Raw genomic sequence first — 15,000 nt, forward strand, 5'->3', positions numbered from 1 at the left:
TTCTGTCATCATTTACTCGTCCTGCCGTCCAAACCCGTTCTCGACGGTGACCTTTCCTACCGAACCTGCCCGTAAAGCTCCAACAAGAGCCATTATCATCCTTTTTTGATCCCGTTCGGAGCCCGACAGACGCTCTTTGACGGTCCTTTTGCGTTCTGCTGAACGGATAGCAACATGTGGTTGAGTAAATGATGACGGATTTCCTTTCTGAGCGAACTGCGACGTTTCTTTACGCTTGAAAGTGAAAAGGCGTGAATTACGGCAATAAGGCACAAGCTTTGAGGAGAGTTATCTCTGGATGGTGACTCATTTTCACACTTCCCTGAGAGACGCGGTTCATGCTGGAGTTCACGGTCAACAGCCAACCAGCACCAACAGATGCACACAAAACAAACCCTGGAGACACGGACGGCTGTCACTCACTCAGGTGTCTGAAATCAGCTTTGGTCCGACTGAAGATGTCTTTGATCCCCATCGCTGTGAGAGGAGCCTCCAGATCCACCTCTTCCTCAGCGGTGAATCTACTCCGACAAGAATCAAGACAGCCATTAAATACATTATATCTCGAAACAGTTATTTTACAAACGGCATGATGAGATGAACGAGTCAAAATTACAACATTCTCAACTAGACTGAAAGACTTTGAGAAAAAGTCAATATTATGAGATGCTAAGTCATAATTATGAGATACAAAAGTGATGTTAAAGAAAGAAAAGTTCATTAATTCAGTGAGTTTAATTATGACATACTAAATCATAATTATGAGATACAAGTGATTATTACGTAGTCAAAATGATTAAAAAAACAATAATTATGAGATAGAAAAATTATATTTATAATGATGACATACTCCAAATTATGATATTCTAAGTCTGAACAGTTATAATTACAAAATACTAAAACATATGAGATAGACACAATTATTATGTATATATATATACATATATATATATATATATATATATACACACACACATACATATACATATATATATATATATATATATATACACACATATATATCACACACATACATATATATATATATATATATACACATATATATATATACACATAATTACATATATATATATATACACACACACATATATATATATATATATATATACACACACATATACACACACACACATATATATATACATATACATATATATATATATATATATATATATATATATATATATATATATATATATATATATATATATATATATATATATATATATATATATATATATATATATATATATATATATATATATATATATATATATATATATATATATATATATATATATATATATATATATATTTATTTATTTATTTATATCAATTTGTATTAGTCAACATTAATATTTATTGACTAATATTTATAATATCTATTGACTAAAATATAAAAAATCTAATATTTACGTAAACATTCTATATTAATTCATTCTATACATTGATTCTACAACAACACTGCATCGCGTGTAAAATGGCAAAAAGAGCGTGTCTCACTTCGGCATCAGGAGGCGCATCCTCCTCTGGATCAGCAGTTTGGTCCAGCTTCGGACGGTCGCCGTGGAGATGTGCGGCAAGATGGCTGACAGGGGCGTGGTCTCTTCCGACGGCAACGCAATAAACATGCTCATGCTACCCCCGTGATACGGCAGCTCGATCACCGTGTACTTCAGACCTTCAGGAGTGCTAGCTTGACCTGCACAGAGGAACAGAAATACGCTGCTTAGCTATGAAAAATGACTTTTATTAACCTGAATTTCAGCGTATATGAGCGTTCCTCAAAAACACGCGTGTGTGTAGATCATATCCCAGTCACCCCGGCGAACTTTAGAAACGCAGTCCTCTTTGTGCGCTCTATAAAACACTTTATTCTGCTCGTAAAGCGCTTGTATCAAAACCAGTAAAGGGCAGTTTATTGCGTTTTCGTGCATTAAATCCTCCTGACGACGGCCAGGCACTCTTGGCGTTCGCATTAGAATTCAATTAATTCACATTTTGCACTCTTTCATGGATTATGGGGAATTGTAAAGTTAAAATACTCCAGCGTTCCCAGCGATTATAAAAAGTAGCCACGTTTTTATTGCGCCGCCGCCTCTGGAAAACGGTTCCACGCGTAGCCAGACAGCGGCATGAATCACGCGGAGGGAAAATATCGTATTACTCAACAGTTACGAATGCGCGCCAGTGATGCAACCTGTGAGAAAATCTCACCTATGCCGAACACAGAGAGTTGGGACATCATGGGAACTTTGTACGTCTTTCCGTCTCCTGCGGTAAAGCTTCTGGGTTTGGTGTTCTGGGCTTGGAAACGAGACTTCCAAAGGCCTTTGAAGTAAATTGAATTTACAGCCACCAACCGAGTCATAACCGGATCGAACATATCTGCCTTCACAAGACTGGGAATCTGTCCTGAAAAAGAACAAACGGAGCAGCTTTTTATATATGCATACATCTTTCATGCATTAGTATTATAATTAATAGCCACTTCATACAATGGAATATTAAACCGTTTTCAACACATTGTGAATGAATGGACAACATTAAGATTATACCAATTAAATTTGATTTAATTAAACTAAATAAAAAAAAAAAAGTTTTTGTTTTGCAAAAGAGAAAATGCAGTTTAAAACCCTGATTTGCATAATTTTGTTATTTAAAACAAACAAATACACACGTATAACGTTAATAATTAAAAGGTTATTGATTTATAAATAAACAAACAAATAAAAAAAATATATAAATGAAGTCTGAATACTGGAACCAAATTATATTTGTATCTGAAAAACTTCCCCAAAAATAAAAAAAAGATTTTTTTTTCTTTAGATTAACAATAATATTAATAATCAATTCATAGATAAACATTAAACAAAGAAATAAGGGTTTAGTTAACGACAAATTTCTGCTTCCTACAAACGAAAGACAAATATTATTTCTAACAATGATTTTGAAAATTAGTTAATTAATTAATAATTAAGATTAATAAATATTTAAACATAAAAAACAAACCCAATGTGGTGGTTGTTAATAATAATTATTTAATAATTAATATATGTTAATTAATTACTTAATTATTATGTTTTTTTTCCTTATAATAATTCCCACAAAATGGATTATCAATTCTAAATATTTGTGCTTCTAATGCTTTACAAATAATAATGGCAAGCTGGTTTGTAGACTATTCAAGGAAATATCATGCTATTAATATAAATATACATCAAGTTATATACTTAAAAAATGAAAGCTCTCAAGGCTAAGAGCTTACTCAGGGATAAAGATGGCATTTTAAGAGATACTGTGTTGTAAAAACTCTTTAAATGCATGCAGGATAGAGGTAAGGGTATGAGATGCAGGGGTCAGGGGTCAGTTCTACCTTTGGTGCTGTTCTTCACCCATTCATTGATGGTTTCTGCAGCCTTCTCCGGGTCGCTGTAGTCAACGGTTTCACTCTCGCACATGAAGTTCTCCCTGTTGGCCGTCAGGAAGTCTTCCTTCATGCTGAAGCCCTCGTTGGGGAACAGCGCATTGGCGATCGTCACAATATCAGCATTGGATTTGGTCGTCAAGGCCTTATGCAGCTTCCGCAGCATCTTATAAGGACCTGATGGCAGAACCAACGCAGAGATCAGTTAGACGTCATTCGCAGACAAGAGATTCCATTTTTGAGCATTTCAAAGCCCACTCTCTTCGCGTGAAACACACACACACACACACAAGCACACGCGCGCACACACGCGCGCACACGCGTGCGCGCACGCGCGCACACACACGCACACACACGCACGCACACACGCACGCACGCACACACGCACACACGCACACACGCACACACACACACGCACCCGTCTTCTTGTATTTGAGGCCCGTGAGCAGCTGGCGGCGAGTGTTTCCGTGGGCCCCCGGGAGCAGCACGCCCAGGACAGAGGCCACGCCGTGAGGAGACAGGACCACATTCCCCTGCGCTTTGTCCTGGACCACGCGCAAAAACACCTGCAGGCCGAGATCAGAGCCCCGCTCTCCGTAAGACGGCGACGGCGACGGCGGAGACGCCCAAACGCTCAGAGAACAAACCGCCACCAACACACACAGCTGCGACGCCACAAACATCGTGAGAGACACACAGCAGCTCACCTGAGGAGCAGAGAGAGACGGGTGAAAATTACACTCTTTTTATTCTTTTCAGGAACGCACGGTTCATTATTTTTAGGCATTTCATTGCTTGAAGAACTGAAAACAAAATTAAATCAGCATGGTGTATTTACTTTTTATTGGAACGTGTCTTATTGTTGACAATTCAACAGAGAAAATATTTTGCCTTATCTTTAATAAACACTGAAATGCCTTTTAGTCTTACATAAATGTCTAGACAAATATTTATAATTTGTTAAATAATATATATTATTCAAAAATTATAATTATAAATATTATTCAAAAATTATAATTATAAATATAAATATCATTCAAAAATTATATATATATATATATATATTATTCAAAATTTATAATTATAAATATAAATAAATATATCTATATATCTATATTGAAAAAATTATAAAATTATTACAATTATATATAAATATGTATTTGTGTGTAAATACAAGATTTTTATCATTTATATTATTTATTAAACAACATTTTATGCAGATTTAATTTTTATTTGAGTGACTTAATTTAATAAATAAAAACATTTCTGAGTATAAAACACTATATACTGTATATAAATACATTTAGTCATGCAAGCAATTGAATATAAAATTTTACTCAATTGGTTTATGCTGACTTTAAAGTGTCATTTTTAGAAAGAGAGACAGAAATATTATAAAACGCACATTTCAAATGACACACAATCTGTTTCTGAGCCCAAGAACTTTTCTCTCAGAGATCTCCATCTGATCGTTGTTCTCCAAAGCAGAGCGATTTTCCAGGATGCAGACTTTTTTTTTGTTTCTTGAGTAGAGAACGGCTCCAAGCAGCACACCTTTCCACAATCCTCTGTTGGATCGGTGCACACACACTCACACACTCCTGAGCTATTTTGTTTCCCGTCACACAGCCCTGCGGCTCAGGAATTTATTTGATTAAGGATAGAGTGTGTGTGTGTGTGTGTGTGTGTGTGTGTGTGTGTGTGTGCGCCTGTTTAACCACATTTAGGGGACAAATCTGTACCCAGATGTACAAAAACCTGATCAAATCTACCAAAACCTTCTCTAAGAATTGCAATTTTGAGAGAAATCTAATTTATGAGATATAAACTCAGAATTCTGGGGGAGGGGTTTTTAAGTAATTTTTTTTATTATCTAACCATTTTTACCCTGAAGTCCTCATCTCATAATTTAGATTTGATTTTATTTTAAATAAAAATGACAAAAACAAACTAACTTTTTAATATTTTATTCTACTTGCGTTTAATTGCAACTTATTTATTTTACTTTTTTTTTTTTTTTTTTTTTTTATCCTCACGATTCTGACTTTCTCAGATTTTTTGGGGTTTGCATTTTCAGACTTTTCTCAGAACTTTAATGAAAAAAAAAGTCTGAACTGTTAGATATAAAAATGTGAGGGAAAAAGGCTGAATTTAGAGACGAAACACAAAAGCCTTGTTTATTTTTCGTTCCATGATGGAAATGGAATTGCTATAGCGTTAAGATACGAGTAAACATCTGCGTGTGTGAAAGATGAGGACAGGTAGCATTGCAGAAAATGTCTCCGGTGACTATTTAATGGCGCAATTAAGAAAGAAACACAAAATGTGACCTGGAACTGTTTAAAACTACACCATAATATCACATCACACCTCTGACATGCTGTCCACAGACTGTTGAGATCATCCATTCTCACAGTTATGAGTCTTCAGCATAACTATCGTTCCTGACAAAATATTATTACCATTAACAGCACATTAAAACATTTTAATGCATGCAATCCTTCACAAACCTTCAAAACATAACTGATTTAGACAGTTAGAAAAACAGTTTGACTTGCTAACATTCTCGTTAAGTTATGAACACATTATTTGTGAGTGTTCTCTGAACTTTAAGTTTAATTATTATTATGCTCATTTTTTCATCATGCAATCATTCCATCCGGTTATTTCTAAACATTAAAACAGCGCTACTTTTAAATGTTTCCTAAACATTCTGAAGCACATTATGACGTTTCAGAAAAACGTTGTTATTGTGTATAAATAGATGTTTTTCGAACGTTTTAAGAATGTTACCAAAAACGCTATTTCGAGCAAACGTTCTATTAACGTTAATGTAACTTTGAGAGAATGTTGCCAGAACGTCAACCGAACGTCTGCGAACGTTCACTATTAAACAGGTGCCAGCTGCCAAAAATAGCTTAGAGTCGTCTTAAAAGTTATTCGTCTATTATTTTCTTCCTCTTTAAGGCCGGTCATAACTTCGTGAAGTCAGTTAGGCTACATTAAAAAAAAAAGCAATGCTCTAATATGCATCTAAAAAGCGAGACTGGTTAGCTTACCGCTTTTTCAGCTCCTAGCTGGTCAAACTAGTTCTTAAGAAAGTCTTAACGTAGAGACTTAGTTTATCCAACCGGCCCTAGCAGGTCTAATTTGATGACTTATCTGGTCTGCCGTGCCTCCAGTCACGGTTTAACCGGTCTGAAGCGTTTTCGGTGAACAGCGTGAGCAAAGCGTTGTCTCCCGATGACCGCAGTCAACTTTTTTTTTATAGCAGCTTCAGCAACTGCGGTTAATTATAGGCTTTAAAGTCAGTCCGAGCGCGGATAGAGGGGCGGGGGTCTGGAACCGAAAGCGAACAACTCAAAAACAAGTCGCATCCCTCAGATCTCGTCAGTTCGCAACGGTATAACACCTAGCGGTTGCGACGAGACGCCTGATTTGACCGTAAACCGAGCTGTGAGGTAAAAAAATAAAATAAAATAAGCTCCACTAACCTGAACAGGCAGCTCTAATTCTTCAGATACGCAGGTAGAGACGCGTGCCTTCCGCGAGCGTCCGTGTTGCTCCTCGCGCCGCCGCGCCTCCGTTTATTTCTGTCCGTCCCGATCGCATGGCCCCGCCTCCTCATGAATATGCAAATGACGCTATAAAGCAACGACCGCCGAACGTTCGGTCACCTAATTAATATGCACGAGCCACGCCTTCCCCGTAGTGGCGTTCGGGGGAAGGGGCGAAGAAACGCTTCAGCGAAACTTTGATTAAACTTCATGTAAACAGGAAGTGACACACACGCGGAAGAATATAACGATTAGCGCGGCGGATAATTATATGCTTTCGCAAAACAGTAACACTTGGGACACAAGCGTGTTGTGCAATCGTGACTAACAAAGTACCTGAGACTGTACGGGTGCCAACTGAATGAGTGTTAGTTATTTTAGATTATTTTTTTAGCATGCTATAAGCCTGGAGGTAATCTTATATACAGTAAGAGTTTTGTTAAATAGGCTACAGTGCATTGGAGTGCAAATGAGTTTGAATATGGCTATGATTCAGTAGGCTATTCACACAGTGTGTTTTGTTAGGTGTGTGTAGTTGATTATCTGTAAATAACTGTGCTGGTCTCTTTTAAAACCACATCCTGGTGGTCTTGCGTTATATAAACAAAAAATAAGTTATTTTTATTAAGCAGGTAGCTCGTACCACACCAGCTGTATTTGACTCTCTTACAAAGGACAGAGAACTATGGAAGATTTTTGTATTTATTTTCTCGCAATTCTGATTAGTTCGTTGGGTTAGTAGTTCACTTATTTTGATATATTTTAACGTATAGTTCTGAAAAATTAAACATCGCAACTGCAAGATATAAATTCAGAAATGCGAGATGTAAACTCGTGAGGAAAAAAGTCGGATTTGCGAAATATAAACTAGGAATTGCTAGATATTCACTAAAAAATGCAAGAAAATTGGTCAGACTTTAGTTAGCTGATTTAAAGTAAGAATGAATAAAAATTGATCAAAGTTAGAAATGCGAGATGTTAATTCAGAATTGATACACAAATTGCAAGATAAAAACATTTCTTAGAAGAATTGTGAAACAGAAATTGAAAGATAAAAATGTTGGATTATTATTTTTTTAATTATTTTTTGGGTTAAACCAGAATTGTAGGTTTATATCATAATTCTGAGTTTATATCCCACAATAAAAAAAAAATAAATAAAAAAAATGATTACAACTGCAAGATATGAATTAATAATTGTGCGATTTAAGCCCAGAATTGTTAAAAAGTTAATTACTTTTTTTTAGATTTTCCAGCATAAACGCACCTAAATTGAACATGAAATCAATCATAACGTTTTTTTGACATTATAAAATTTATTTTATTGAGAAACCTCTACTGCGAAATATACACAAGTGATTAACACTCAGAAAAAAAAAATCCATTTGTACTTTCATAAACAAAATTACATTCAAAACCGATTCAGAATTCGAGATTGTTATAAAAACGCCGTCGATTGGTTTCCCAACCAAGATTTCCTTCTTCGCGCTGTTAAACGCCGCGATTGGCCGTCACAGGCATCGGTGCACCTGATTGGCTGCTGCTCCTGTCAATCACTCGGCCAGCCACTTCTGCAGCAGGATGAAGATGCGGTCCCGTGCTAAACTCAGCTGTGGAAGGTCTTCCGCTCGGGCCGGGTACATGTTAGCGCAGTGAGCCGTACCTGAGAGAGAGCAGAGCCGGTGAGACTCGGCGCAAAACAGGAAGAAAACAAGATGAAGCTAAGACAGACCTTTGATGAAGACGGCCGGAAGATCGCTTGCGATGTCCCGGGTCACTCCGAGGGCATGCCAGGGGTCGATGGAACCGTTAGGGAAGACGATGCGACTGGTCCTGATGTCATATCCTCCATATTCCTCGTTGGTCTGCTGAACAGCATCGTCCAATGAGGTGCTCAGATTATAAATATCGGCGCACTGCTGCAGGTGATAGCTGAAGGATGAGAGGTCAAAGTGGAAGAAAGATCGATGCGTTTCTTTTTATGCAAGTAAAATAAAACAAACCTCAGGATAACAGACACAGAAACGACTCTAGGACACACACACACACACACACACACTCACGGTAAGGGAAACCCACTGAAGGGCTGGTTCGGCGAATCAGTGCTCTGATAAAAACCAAATTCAGTGCAGGTCTGATACACCCACTGCCGTCCTAAACACAGACTCAAGTCAAGTCAAGTCCACCTTCATTGTGGTATGATGACATTCGATGAATTAGAAGATGCAGAGAAAACTGACAAAACTACAAATATGTAACGAATCAAAATTAAGTACAAAGCAAAAAAATAAATCTTAGATACGAATCGGTAAATAAACCACATTTCTAAATAAATGTAATTAAAATGAAATATAAACAAAATTGAAATCAATACAAAACATAAATAAAATTAAATATTACAGCCCCAAAAAATAAAACAAATCATATCAATAATAATATATTGATATATAAATATATTTCTAAATAAATAAAAAAACAAAAATACAAAAAAATAAAATATATATATATATATATATATATATATATATATATATATATATATATATATATATATATATATAAACAAAATTAAACTACAAAAATAAATCCAACAATAACTTAATGAAATGAATACAAAAAATAAAACTAAAATTCATTATACTTAATTTTTCCATGTGATAGACAATATATTAGACATCATAAAAAAAGAAAAAAAAAAAAAAACATTTATTCACGCTTTAATAAACATTAACAAAGAAAACTTTTTTTGCATTGCAATCTACCAAATCAACAAAATAAATAGATTAATTGGTCTTCATGCTAATTCTAACTTCTTGGATATCACACAATACTGGTTTACAGAAAGACAGAGAGGAAAAGCACATAAAGACATAGGAAAGGACAAATGAGAGGCCTAGACTTCCTGTAACACGAAGCAGCAAACATCACACAGACATGTAAACACACTCACACACACACACACCTCCTCCCGCCTCAGGGCCGCTCCAGCTTGTGTTGCTCATGTCTTGGACGTAGCTCTTGTACTGGGTGTTTATGCAGGGCTGAGAGAACGTGCTCTGCATCAGTCGAGCCACAGCAGCGTATCGATCGTACGCCTCGCCCAGAGAAGAGTCCAGCATCACGCTGCACAACACCTTGATGGTGATGTTAGTGCCCACGGCGCCCTGGAAACACACACTTTGCTAGAAGTTAGGACATCACACACACACACACACATATATATGTACACACATACATACATATCACACACACACACACATTTTTTTAACAGGGTCATTAAATGCTTGAATCTGATTGGGTGATGAACGTTCTAAGGTGTGTTATACAATATTATGTTACTCCCTAAATGAGTAACTAATTAGTTAGTTAGATTTTATGGAAAGTAATGTTTTTAATATAAAACGTTATATTTATAGAAAATTTAAATACTAAAAAGAGAAAAGAAGAAAGCAGGGTGATGGAAATTAAATTAGTTTCAGGAGAAGGTTCAATATTATTCAGCAGTTTAAAAAAAACTATGAAGCAGAATTGTTAGTTTATCTAAAGTCATTTTTGCTTAGTATGATTGAACTGAATCATAAAAGGTCAGCAGCAAAGACATTAGCAAATAAACTGGATTTAGTTGTTATTTAATTTTTTTGAAAAAGCAACAGTTTTCTTGGTAATTAAAAAGTAATGCATACTAGTTACTTGGAAAAAAGTAATCTGATTGCGTAAATAGCTTTACTTGTAATACGTTACCCCTCAACACTGCACATAACTCTATTAATAGGTCTAAAGTGACATTTTAGAATTAACAAATGAGGCATTGGACGAGATGAGGAAGAAGTAATCCTACGCACAATAGCGTTTAAGTACAAAAACCTGACAAATACCTTGAAATATATCATCTGAACGGTAGTATAAGCAGAATAACTGACTCCGGGTCGTTGAATTATTATACGTATATACATGTATTTAGAATATAGAGAAAGCAGATTACCCAAACCTTGTTAGAACAGAAATGAGTAAAATGGGTTTGTTTTTTGCTTTCTAAGATTAATTGCTTTTGTTTTTTTTTTTTTTTTTTCAATAAATAATTATGAAACTTTCATTTATAATGAAAAAAATATTTAAAATTGTTCAAAATGCATGATTGGTTAATGTGTTTCTACTCAATTTTTTCCAGAATTAAACAGATAAGTGCATTTAAAATGAATGGAGATTAAATAAAATTTTTAGATATTATATATTTTGTCATTTGTATCTGTAGTCGTTTTATTTTTTTTATTTTTATGTGTTACACTTCAGTACAAACATAAATAAAAGAATATCTTTTGTATTTTAAGAATTAAATTGCATTAAATAAGATGTTTATAAAGAAACATTTTGTTAGACTTCTTGAAACCGTTTTTTCCCCGATTTTGAGGTTAAAATACATTTAGAAAAGGCATTTCAGGACAGAAGTCTCGGAGACATCTCGTAATCAGGATGTGAGCCGTAATCTATCAGAACCACAACCAAAATTCCAAGAACATTCTGAGATTGGACTCTGATTACAGAGACACACCTTTTAATCCAAATTCCACTTACACACTCAATCACTGCTTGTATCATGCCAGGAAATCTGTGTGTGTGTGTGTGTGTGTGTGTGTGAGAGAGAGAGAGAGAAAGGTCCTTGGCTTGGGTTTACAAACCACATCTGCTTTAAAGCAACAGTACATCTAAAAGTGAAGATTTGCTGTAAATTCACTCACTGTCAGGGCATCCAAGAAGTAGGCGAGTTTGTTTCTTCATCAGATTTGGATGAATGCAGCATTACATCAGTGTCTCGGCAATGGATGCTCTGCAGTGAATGGGTGCCGTCAGAGTGAGCTGAGCAAGTGATGCAATGCTACATTTCTCCAAATATGATAAAGAAACAAACTCATCTACATCTTGGATGCCCTGAGGGCGAGTACATTTTTGGGCAAACTATTTAAGATTTCTTTTCCTAGATTGTTGTTTAAATGTCCCCTATTTACTGTAACTTAATCCTGCCGCTCTAAAAGCTCCTGCTCTTCTGAAGCGCAGCGGTTTATTGGTAATCTGACTCAAGAGGTCCTGACAACATCCAGCCTCTTATCTGTCTCACACTAAAAAACACACACACACCAAATTACCAATCTGGTTTTTGACTTGACTCTTTGACTGTATTCCTGAGCAGACAGACTTCATGAACTGCACGCACTTGATTCTGATCGTGTAATTTCCGTGCTCGTGGTCAACACATGCATCTCTGACACACACACACACACCTCAAATGCTCGGTTGTCCTCGTTGTACTGCACAACATCCATGAAATTCCCAGCCAAGGACTCCAAAAGATACGCCGAGTCCATCTGGGACTGGATCTGGAGCTTAGAGCACAACCTGATAGACAGAGAAATGATTTCACGGTTTATGCGGACTATTCAAACACAAATGCATCATTTGGGCACCAAATAATTTGCGGAGGAACACACACTCTTGTCCCCATTAAACACTCAACCGCGAGACTCCGCCCACACGCCTGATGACATCAAATCTGGCATCCCGCACGAGTGAGCAGAACAGGGAACAGTTTGTATATTTGGGAAAGCATTAGGTCACTGCTTGGGTGAATCACAGGAAAACACATTCACAGTTCACATTTTAACCAAATAAAGAAAATGAAGCTTATTTTAGGACCATGAAGCAGTTTTACACTGTGACACTGGCATTTCAGGACAACTAACCACATTTTCCCCAAAACCACCATAATGTACCCAGATAAACTGTATTTCAATTTAAATTATATGCTGTTGGAAAATTTCTACCAAACATCTAATAATTTATAAGTTACAATTTATTTCACGGGGGCAGCAGTCCAAGTAGGGACGCCCAGACTTCCCTCTCACCAGAAACTTCCTCCAGCTCTTCCGGAGAAACACAGAGGTGCTCCCAGGCCAGCCGACAGACATAGTGCCTCCAGTGTGTCCTAAGCCTTCCCCAGGGCCTCCTCCCGGTGGGACATACCCGGAACAGATGCCTGAGCCACCTCAGCTGGCCTCACTCGATGTGGAGGAGCAGAGGGTCTACTCTGAGCTCCTCACCATATATCTAAAGGGGGCGCCCAACTACCCTGTGGAGGAAACTTATTTCGGCTGCCTGTATCAGGCCTGACCCAAAGCTCATGACCATAGGTGAAAGTAGGAATGTAGATTGCCCGGTACATCTTCACCACGATAGGTCGGTACAAGACCCCAAGATACTTAAATTTATCCACCTGAGGCAGAAACCTCTCCACCAACCTGAAGGGAACAAGCCACCTTTTTCTGGCTGAGAACCATGGCCTCACACTTGGCTGCAAACCACTCCAGTACCCGCTGAAGGTTCTGGCTTGATGGACTCAACAGGATAACATCATCTGCAAAAAGCAGAGACGAGATCCCGTAGTCTAAATCCACCAACAACATGTGGACTGGTTGAGCAAACTCTCATGAACCCTTCAGAACCCTGAAGAGGGTGTATAGCTGGTCCAGTGTTCCACGACCAGGGATGAAAACAACATTGTTTCTCCTGGATTCGAGGATCGACTACCGGACAAATTCTCCCGCCCAGTACCCTGGCATAGCATGCTGAGGAGTGTGAGCCCCCTGTAGATGGAACACACCCTCCGGTCCACTTTCTTAAAAAAAAAAAGGGACCACCACCCTGGTCTGCCAGTCCAGAGGCACTGACCCCAGCCTCCACAAAATTTTGGAGAGGGGTGTCTGCCAAGACAGCCCCACAACATCCAGAGACTTGAAGTACTCAGGGCAGATCTGATGCATCCCCAGTGACTTAGCCACCGAGGAGCTTCTTCTCAACTACCTCGGCGACTTCTGCCTGTGGTCGAGTCTACCTCTGAGCTCTCGACCTCTGCTTCCTCAGTGGAAGACGCGTTGGTGAGATTGAGGATATCCTCAAAGTATTCCTTCCACCGCCCAATAATGTGCCCAGTAGAAGTCAGCAGATTCCCAGGGCACTGCTTCCCTTTCCTGAGGCACCAGACAGGAACCTCTTTGAGGTGAACTCCAACACATAGCGGCTAAGCTTTGGGGCTATAAGCGAGCCCACACCAGCTCGCCGCCTCTCACTGCGGACAACTACAGAGTAGTGGAGGGTCCAGCCAGTTTTCGAAGAGTTGGGTTCCAGAGCCCAAGCTGTTCGTGGAGGTGAGCCTCACTATCTGTAGTTGGTACCTCTTCACCTGCCGCACTAACTCAGGTGTGTGTTACATACATGCATACACACACACACACACACACACACACACACACACACACACACACACACACACACACACACACACACACATATATATAGTGAGAGAGCGAGAGAGATATTAACAGATTTTACATTCACAATATTTCAGTTCTCTTAAAACAGCACCATAAAAATTCTAATTTCTTGCTCTTTTTTTGTGCCATACTGGTGAATGAAAACAGTATGTAGTTCCTAGTAGTCCATTCCAAACACAGCCAGAGGCATGACAGCAGAAAGTCTGCAGGCCGGAAGGAAGAGAAAGATGAAGGATGTTTTAGATTGAGTGTTTTCTTTCTGTGGGTCGTGCTGAGACGAATGACCCTGCTCCATAACTGAGCTACAGAGCACAGACAGCATTCCAGGATCTCAGGATCTCAGGATCTGAGAATCACACACACACACACCCCAAGTCGAACGGAACTAAGCAGGACACTGAAACCAGGAAAGTCACAGTCCAGTGGCTGCAACTGCAACAGAAAGGCTTTTCAGTCCTTGCAAAACATGTATTATACATCGTCTCGTGTTTCTATGCAATTACAAACCTATACAATCCCCAGTTCGAGCAGTTTAAATAAATGCATCCTTGCAAAAATTATTTTAAGTTAACATACATTTTTTTATTACTTATAATAAATGAATGAATTACTTATAATAAATGCCCATATAAATGAAAAATTACATTAAAATCTAACTTAAATGTACCTTTAT

General features: G+C 37.7%; 2 protein-coding genes across 3 annotated transcripts in view; both read right to left on the minus strand.

Annotated features, from left to right (window-relative positions):
* serpine2 (serpin peptidase inhibitor, clade E (nexin, plasminogen activator inhibitor type 1), member 2) overlaps positions 1–7,092 on the minus strand; it is an 8,779-nt gene extending 1,687 nt beyond the window's left edge. The window contains exons 1-6 of one of the 2 annotated variants that reach the window (XM_043258744.1): positions 6,943–7,092; positions 3,867–4,155; positions 3,398–3,625; positions 2,239–2,436; positions 1,525–1,723; positions 424–521 (exon numbers count right to left, since the gene is read on the minus strand). In XM_043258744.1, coding sequence (XP_043114679.1) covers positions 424–521; positions 1,525–1,723; positions 2,239–2,436; positions 3,398–3,625; positions 3,867–4,131 — 988 coding nt within the window. In that variant the 5' untranslated portion in view covers positions 4,132–4,155; positions 6,943–7,092. Of the gene's footprint in view, positions 1–423; positions 522–1,524; positions 1,724–2,238; positions 2,437–3,397; positions 3,626–3,866; positions 4,156–6,507; positions 6,703–6,942 lie in introns of those variants that run through there. The other variant, XM_043258745.1, reaches the window with a different exon arrangement.
* A 1,196-nt stretch (positions 7,093–8,288) lies between these two features.
* The window catches only part of prss16 (serine protease 16), a 12,035-nt gene continuing 5,323 nt past the window's right edge, over positions 8,289–15,000 (minus strand). Inside the window, exons 5-9 of the mRNA XM_043258737.1 lie at positions 12,282–12,396; positions 9,968–10,169; positions 9,069–9,159; positions 8,738–8,937; positions 8,289–8,668 (exon numbers count right to left, since the gene is read on the minus strand). Of these exons, the coding sequence (XP_043114672.1) occupies positions 8,559–8,668; positions 8,738–8,937; positions 9,069–9,159; positions 9,968–10,169; positions 12,282–12,396 (718 nt within the window). The 3' untranslated portion in view covers positions 8,289–8,558. The remainder of the gene's footprint in view (positions 8,669–8,737; positions 8,938–9,068; positions 9,160–9,967; positions 10,170–12,281; positions 12,397–15,000) is intronic.

Source organism: Puntigrus tetrazona, chromosome 15, assembly GCF_018831695.1.
Source record: "Puntigrus tetrazona isolate hp1 chromosome 15, ASM1883169v1, whole genome shotgun sequence".
NCBI classification, from domain to species: Eukaryota; Metazoa; Chordata; class Actinopteri; order Cypriniformes; family Cyprinidae; genus Puntigrus; species Puntigrus tetrazona.